The sequence below is a fragment of the Phaethon lepturus genome, unplaced genomic scaffold (assembly GCF_000687285.1).
Source record: "Phaethon lepturus isolate BGI_N335 unplaced genomic scaffold, ASM68728v1 scaffold13240, whole genome shotgun sequence".
NCBI classification, from domain to species: domain Eukaryota; kingdom Metazoa; phylum Chordata; class Aves; order Phaethontiformes; family Phaethontidae; genus Phaethon; species Phaethon lepturus.
The window spans coordinates 26,978-35,755 of NW_010512686.1; the positions used below are offsets into that span (position 1 = coordinate 26,978).

At 38.1% G+C, this 8,778-nt stretch overlaps 1 protein-coding gene across 7 annotated transcripts in view; it reads left to right on the plus strand.

Moving 5' to 3' along the window:
• Window positions 1-8,778, plus strand: part of ATP2B1 (ATPase, Ca++ transporting, plasma membrane 1) — a 35,240-nt gene continuing 26,462 nt past the window's right edge. For all 7 annotated transcript variants that reach the window (XM_010287773.1, XM_010287735.1, XM_010287742.1 and 4 more), the window contains exons 1-5: window positions 1-401; window positions 5,427-5,624; window positions 6,525-6,779; window positions 6,860-6,985; window positions 7,372-7,515. In XM_010287773.1, the coding sequence (XP_010286075.1) occupies window positions 197-401; window positions 5,427-5,624; window positions 6,525-6,779; window positions 6,860-6,985; window positions 7,372-7,515 (928 nt within the window). In that variant the 5' untranslated portion in view covers window positions 1-196. The remainder of the gene's footprint in view (window positions 402-5,426; window positions 5,625-6,524; window positions 6,780-6,859; window positions 6,986-7,371; window positions 7,516-8,778) is intronic.

Sequence of the window (8,778 nt, forward strand, 5' to 3'; positions counted from 1 at the left end):
CCATTTGGCTTGGGGAACAGAACGCGCCATGGGACAACCTCAAAGATTTCTCTCCAGACGGGGTCTCTTACTTGGGTGATGTGTCTGCTCTCCTGACTGTCTTCATACCCAAAGGATTTATTTTCCTTTTGGAAATATTTTAAGTTGAAATCTTGTTCCTTACTGGAAACTGTCTACACTAAAGACTGCACACATCATGGGTGATATGGCAAACAACTCGGTTGCATATAGTGGCGTAAAAAATGCTGTAAAAGAAGCTAATCATGGAGATTTTGGAGTTACTCTTGCAGAGCTCCGTTCTCTTATGGAACTTCGAGCTGCAGATGCACTGCACAAAATACAGGAATGTTATGGAGATGTACATGGCATCTGTACAAAATTGAAAACTTCACCAAATGAAGGTAAGTCAATTTTAACACTTGTTGAGGAAACTCCATTTAGGAAAAACCTTAGTCAAGGAAACTACTTTTTTTTTTTTTTTTTAAATTAACAAAGTTTATAAAAGTATTTCAGTTACCATAATAACATATTGCTTCTTATTCCTCTAAGACAGAGGTATTCAATGGTAATAAGTAAGCAAGAGTTTTTTCAATTGGTCTAACTGCATGTGAGATGTCGGGTAAGTGGTGAAGTTGCACTTTGGAATAAAGTGTATTGATGCAGGCATCCACATGAAATAGCAATGCAACATAGCAATGTTTAACTTACTGTGAAAGTGTAAGTTTTGTGAATAGCTCATATGACCTATAGTTTACAATTCAGATCATGCTGTTGTGGAACACAAGGTTTTAATAGCCTAATGCAGGGCTTATGAATGCTTCTGTGTTGCTACCTAGTCCTTGTTATTCCCTAATGCAACAATTTTTAAAACTGGTGACATCTGTTTTCTATTTGCACTACACTGAATTCTTAATAGCATGATTTAGTTTTTAAATCTACAGCATTTTTATAGATTTCATTTGATCTATACAAAATAACTATCAATACAGCTTTAGGCACTAAGAGGTACTGTCACTATTAGTAGAAGGTTTGCAAAGAGATCACGCAGTCTTATTCTCTAGAAATAAGCATCTTTAAAGAAGTCTTTGCCATGTTGGGCTTGATGGCATTCTGTGAAGTGTGGCTACCTGATAATTTTGCTCTCTGGAGTTATTACTCCAAGATAGACTGTACAAATGTGAAGAAGGAAATAAATGTATCAAGTGTCTTCCCTGAGAGCTTTCCAGAAGTTTTCCTTAAGATTTGTCCCTCTTTTACTGCTCTCTTCCAATGTAAATGAAAACTATAAGCTTTAATTTGTGAAAGAAAGATGCACGTCATATTGCTCAAGTTATCTAAACTGTAGTATCCTGTAAAAATGGTTTTACATATTTTTGTCTAACGTTGCCTCAAGCTTAATGTGAAATCCTGCTGTTGATAGTAATTGAGAAGTACAAAAATCAAGATTTTGGTAAATTGTGGTGTCTCAGCATTTAAGCACTCGCATAGCTTTTAACCAACGGGGTGTCACGCTGGTGGCAGTGAAATACCTGCTGTCGTAATCCCGGAGAGCTGTTGCTTTCTGTTCTTCAGAAATGCTATGGAAAGGTTTGTCTCCTTGGATCAAGAGCAGCCTACTAATGCCGTAAGATGTCTCTGGGTACATCTGCATTTAGTTAGCATGTTTTGGCTTGATCTGCTTTTGAAGCCAGACTGCTGATTTCCAAACTCCTGAAATTATTTCACTACACGAGCTGGGTTCCTCTTACCAAACTGAAAGTAGCCAGTTCTCATGCCTGACCCGCCAGTGAATGGGACTAGAGCAATTTTAGGCTGAAGAAGAAATTTATAAAACATGGAAAAAGAAAAACAAAAAAACCCAAACAAAAACATGCAAAATTCTGTTCCTTGGCATTACTGGAGTTGCAAAGTTAGTGCATGTGTGTGAAGCACTGCTGTGTCCAAGCAGTGTAACACCCCTTAGGGAGGAGCAGCAGTCTCTTGTTACCCTGTTGACCTGTCGCACAGTGTAGCAAGGCACTTTCCTTTCTCAGTGAAAAGGGCTGTAGCTTTCCACAGTCAGGAACTGAACTGAGGGGGTGAAACCTGATTTACGGTAATCCCAAGGTTTAAGGCCCATTATTGCTGCAAGCTTGGTGGGCGTCGGATTGTAGACGTACATGATGCACCAAGCACCAAATACCTGGTACACTTCAGGATTCATTTTGTTCATGTCCCTTTATGTAAAAAGCAGATTAACACATGAGAATGGTGAGTGTCAGTGTACTAAAACTAGGAAGGGGTTTGATGCCCTTTCCTGCAGATTGATTTTGCTGTGCTGAGGACTGTGGTCAAGGCCTTTCACTTTAAAAAGGATTTGACATTTAGATGTACTCTCCTGCAATCAGTTAAATACAGTCACTAACTTGATAAAAAGGTGCCATCCTTTTTTGAAGTGAGAGAGCAGATCATAACTGCAGCAAAGCCTCAACAGTCGAACAAGATAATTAACTCAGAAAAGGTTAAGTAAGGTGAGTAAGCACACTGTCCTCTACAAAGGTGTCATTTTGGCTCTAAATCACTACAGGAACCTTTAGAGAACCAGCTTCTTGGTCAGGTAAGCTGCTATAAATTTCTTGGAGGTAGTACTGGAGAGCTCTTGTAAAAGTAGAACTAGGTCTTGTCTTTTGTCAAATTCAAGTTGTAAGTGTAGAAACAGAGACGTTTCTAATGGAGAAAATCTAGGCAAGATCTAAGCAGAAAATAGCTATGTGTTACACTAGTTCTAAGTCTCTAAAATCTTGTGCATACACCTGCAAGGCCCTGTGACACTTCTTCCTCTTCGGAAGCTTTCTTTATGGTATGAAATGCTGACTTGTGTAAATACCAGTGGCTTTACGGCAAAAGTATAGGTAGTTCTGAAACACTACACAATGGATGAGTTCAGCTTGTAAAATTTCTTGTTTTGAAGTTGTTGACAATGTAAGGCCGTGTCTTTTTTCGGGTGAAATGTGGATCAGACCTACCTGATTTGAAACGAGAAATGGGAACTGTCCTTTACCAGTATTACTAAAAAAAAAGACACTGAGCAGACATTACTCTCTACTATTTAATGTTTATTATATTCTTTACATGTTTACAAATGTCAGTAAACAAACATTTGACAGATCTGTAGTAGTAAAAGCCCTTCCTATATCTTGGACAGACAGACCACCATCTATTTCCACAGGTCTACATAATTTTGATTGTCTAGTAACTTCTACTTCTAGATTTCTAATAAAATTTGTATATGAAGCTTTAAGTAGTCCCTTGCCTGATATTTTTCAAACTTAACTCCTCATAACACAAATTACCCTAGTTAAGATACATAATGAACAAAATAATGGCAGTAGTTTTGACTGTAGACTGTGAGTAGTTTCAGGACTGTAGGTTGAGCTACGAAATTGCCAACCGTGTGGTTTGTATGTTGTACATGCTACACTTGTAAGTGTAAGTAAGCATGTAGCAAGTAAGCATGCTCAGTAAGCATGCTGTATTATGGCGAATACTAAAAATACAAGCGCTTTTTGTCTTTGCTAGGCTTATTCATTAATCTTCACTAAGTGGTTCTGATAGTAGCTTGTATACAGTCTTGTTGGAAAACACTTTTCATTCTTCAGACACCATTGATGTATATGCTTCTGATGTTCTGCACCCTGGTACCCTGTGAAGGGAGGAGGAAAGTGGTGCTGCTGACATTATGTAAATAATCTTCCAAACTCTGCCATGCTGAAAGGAAGAGACAAATGACATCTGTTGCAAAATAGCAATATGGTCCCGCCTGTTGAAATGGCCAAGCTGCCCTGAGTTTCTCTAGATCCTCTCGTATAGCTTGATTTTTCAAAATGGTCTTGCAGTGCTCTTTTTGAGTTGAGAGTGAAATTAAGCACCTCAAAGCTTGGACTTCAAGTAGTGTAGTGTTATGGCTAACCATAGTAAAATTGCTCCTTTGTATTAAACCTCCAAAGCCATGAATTCAGAGTGAACCTGAGAGTGTTAGAATAAATCTAACCTATTATATACACTAAGAATATGTCTAATTTATTTCATTTTTCAAAAGATCTGCACATAATATTTTGCTTTTCACTTAAGTGAGCGCATAGCAGTTGTTAGCATTTAAAGCTGAGCTTTGCAGTTCAGTAGTCTTTGCAAAGTGTCTTGAAATATCATGTGATGGTTCTAGGAAATGTCTGTTAGAGGAGTTAAATACCCCACTTACTATGAAAGCCAGTTGCAGTGGTCACTGTTGTTATAGATTACCTATCATGTTTGCAATGCCTTTATCACTAAGCAGTTGGGTTAACTACTAAAAAACTGCTACTAGGAAAATTGTTGTCTTTAAGCAGGTGCTGATCATAACTTTGGGGGCAATATGGTTGAAGTATCCAGACCTTTGCTCTGAACATGGCTGGACGTTTGGCCACTTTGCTTTGAAAAACAAGCTAGTGATTTAAATTCTGAATGGCGGGTTAGGCAGCTTGGAACTCCTGAAGGAGTAAACAGGAGGTGTACTGATGGAAGACCTTGAGTGCATGACCGTGCACTGAGTAGACTTGGTATGCCTTTATTTTTAAAGGATTTGGCTAACTCTTGAAGCGTGCAGTGCCTTTTAGTGAAAGCCTCTCACTCTTGCCTGCTAGTGTCCCTTAAGGATGTTACAAGGAGTTGAGACAGAGGAAGACTGTGAAAGAAATATGCCACATAAGAAAGAAGATAGGCACAAAACTGAGGTGACAGACCCTGCACAGTGCTAAATATGGGTGCTCTCTATGTGAGAGGAGACAAAGTGAAGCTTTGGAAGAGCAAACAACCGCTGTCCAAGCGGAAGCAGCATCATTAAGTGGCTGCCTCTCTCCCCATGATGCCCCTTTACGGTATTTTATAGCACAATTAAATAATATGCAAATATAATATTTATAGTTTTTGTATTATTAATTATATTAAACATTTCATTATAAATGTTACATTAATTGTAGGATCCTAGGATGTTATCTCTGAATACAGAATCCCTACAGTGGGAACCAGAGCTGGCTGTGGTCTTGCTAAAGCTGCATGGTGCTACTCAGTCTCGATAGTAGTAACTACTAATGATCTTGTCTTGCAAACTTGTTTACTTTGTACAAAGATATGTCTGTTACTATTACTCTGTTGCTATGTCATATTAAGTGCAAGTAGGTAGACCATCAGCTTACTTTATATTGGCAAAATGAGCATTATAAAATATAGCTGGTTTTCTATAGTGACTCAAATTTAAGGATAGTACTTCTGTAATTATATTTGAGATACGGCTTTTCAGTATTGTTACTGAAATATGGAGTGGGACTTCACTCCATGAATGGAAAACCTCAATCACTTCTACTGTGAGGGTGAAATGCAAGCGTCACTAACTTTGTCGTCTTTTTACATAGGTTTAAGTGGAAATCCAGCAGATATAGAAAGGAGAGAAGCAGTTTTTGGGAAGAACTTTATACCTCCTAAAAAGCCAAAAACATTTCTTCAGTTAGTATGGGAAGCACTACAGGACGTTACACTAATTATATTAGAAATCGCAGCCGTAGTATCCTTGGGCCTTTCTTTTTACCAGCCTCCGGGAGGAAATGAATCCCGTAAGTAAACTTTTTTAAAAGTAGGTGTCCACCTGTAGGTGTCCACCTGTATTATACTACTGACTTTCCTGGTCCAACATGCCTATACTGTAAATCTGATGGGAGACAGTAAGTCAGTGGAAAAGCAGCTTATTGTTCCTTATTGAGAGAACACTACTAAAACTCTAGCTTGCCCTAAAAGGGCAACATGAGGTTTCCCTGGTCATGACCTGGTATCATTCTGACCAAAATAATACCAAAGGTAAGGTGCAAGCAGCAGGGTCAAGGACTTGTCTTAGATCCAGTCATATTTCTGTGCAAGTGCCTTTTTTTTTTTTTTTTAGCTTTTCCTCAAATATTTAAGCAATTTATAATTTGTGGTCATGTGCTTTCTTTGGGGAGTCAGCAAGTCTTAAGTTTTCCTTGATTTGCAATATGACACTGGTAACTTTCTAATTTAAGAAATGGAGCTATATTTATACTTCTAAACGGAAGATGAAGGGATCTGGCCGTCATTGAACTGAATTTTTGCAATGATATCTGGCTTGTTAAAATAAAGGCAAAGTGGAAAATGTTGAGAAAACATAAGGTGGTTACCTAATTGTCTAATCTGGTGTTCTTATGCCATCATTTGACAAGATAATAATGATAGGTAACTTTCTATATCAACTTCTCTTATGTTCAGATAATCAGGGATGTAAATTCTAAGTGGTTTAACTTCCTTGAACTGCTCTAGCTTTCAGTGTCTCTAGTTTCTTTGTGTGTTACCCTTACTGAAAATAAATGTAAAATTGCAACAAAGGCTAGCATGGAAAATGTTTAGCAACTATTAGTAGTTTCTTCTGTTTGGCAAGACTTTTTGTTGTTGTTGAAATCACTATCTGCGTGAACTTTCTTAAATCTAAAACCTGTTTTCTACAGTATGTGGATCAGTAAATGTTGGTGAAGAAGAGGAGGAATCTGAAGCAGGTTGGATTGAAGGAGCAGCAATCCTCTTATCTGTAGTTTGTGTGGTATTAGTAACAGCTTTCAATGACTGGAGTAAAGAGAAACAATTTCGGGGATTGCAGAGCCGTATTGAACAAGAACAGAAATTCACAGTCATCAGAGGTGGTCAAGTCATCCAAATACCAGTAGCTGACATAATTGTTGGAGATATTGCACAAGTGAAATATGGTAAACATATTTTTAAAGTTGAACTTTCTTTTATCTTTAAAAAAGGAACTGCAGTCAACATACCCAGTGATCTCTCGTAGGTGATCTTTTACCGGCTGATGGTGTACTCATTCAAGGAAATGACCTCAAAATTGATGAAAGCTCACTGACTGGAGAATCTGATCATGTTAAGAAATCTCTGGACAGAGATCCTATGCTGCTCTCAGGTGTGTAGCATTTGACAATTCTTGAAGAATGTAGCTTGTTTCTGGGGGTAAACTGGTTATTTAAAATTTTGAGGTTAAAATCTGGCAAACTGGACTTTATCTAGGCTGACTCCTAAAAGTATTCAAGAACAGTCCAACTAGTACTAAACTTTTGTCAAAGTGAGCAGGCTCTTAAAGCTGATGAACATTTTGTGTAGTTGCCTATGACTTTATTTTCCAGATAGTTTTGGCAATTAAAGCTCTAAGAGAACACAGTGATATAGATACGTATCTATCTATCTATCTATCTTACCGTTTCATCCGCATGAAGTTTGAGAACTAATTTCCTTTGTGCTCTGCCATATAACTGCCCAAGTCTCAGTGGAAAACGTGATTCAATCTTTCAGGTACACATGTGATGGAAGGCTCTGGAAGAATGGTAGTTACTGCTGTAGGTGTGAACTCTCAGACTGGAATCATCTTTACCTTACTTGGGGCTGGAGGAGATGAAGAGGAGAAGGAGAAGGAAAAAGAGAAGAAGGACAAGAAAAGTAGGCATAATAATCTTAAATCCCTGGGGAGGGAGGTGTGAACTCCTGAATGTTACTGGACAAAAACCTGTTCTAGTCATCTGAAGCTAGAAATCCTTTTTCAAACCTCATACTTTCAGTAGGTTTCACAGGAAAAACAAAAAACCTTCAGGTCCAGTGACCTGAGAGTACACCACTACTAATAACTTGTCATATGGATTTTTAATTAAACTTCAGATCTCATTGATCAATTAAAGGTTGGAAAGTTTACAAGTTCTAACCAGCCATACCATGTATAAATTGTTAAACTGCCATCTCATGTAACCTCAAAGTACATTCACGTCTAATAGTGAATATTTGTTTATGGCAAACAGACTATTACCAATAACTCAACGTAATAAGTATCTAGTTTCTAGTTGACAGGTAGAAAATGTCCTGTATAGGGAGTTCTTCTATGACACTTGAAGGGGAAAAGCTTGTATCATTGACACTGTTGAGTTTGTTGGTATCTTAAGCGTATATAAGACTGATTTTGATAGATGAGCATATAGGTGCTTCTGCCACTCCTTTTCTTCCAGAGCTGAAACTTTGGTCACATATACACAAGGCAAATCCCTAGTGGCACTTTTCTGTAAACTTTATTTTTGGAGGCATGAGGGTCTTGTAACCCAGAGCGTTTTGGATCCCTTCTGTGAAGTATGGAATGGTCTACCTCCCTTATTCTGAAGGACTTGCTCAGTAGCTGGAATTGTAAGGTCACTTATCTAAGCCATAGCCTTTATCTTGAGAACCAAAGCTTAGAAATGTTAACCAGTAATGTTTTGATACTAGTTCTCACAAGGCATGTTCAGAACTGGGCTTCACCACAGCAAAATTTTTTTCTAGAAACTATTGTGAGGTCTACTGCATGGGACTGAGTCTGAGGATTCTTGGCAGAAAAATATACTTTTTCATCAGAGGAATATGAAACAGTAATGGAAAGCCATACAGAAATATGCTTAGCAATCTCAATGGCCTTCAGACTAAAGAGGCAATTGTCAAAGTGTGTGCCCTGTGCAGGAATTGAGATTGAACTGTGCTTTTTGTGTTGTCCTAATCCACAAATACTTTACAGTTCTGACCCTTCTTGAAACTAGAAGTAGTAAGTTTCTTCAGAAGTAAGTTACAAGAAGAATTGAAAGTTCAAAATTAGTTTCAAGCACAAGCATGGTAATGATGAGTTAAATCTGACCTGCAACACTTCTGGGGATTACCGTGGAACGGTTTCCACCCTTCGCTCTTTCC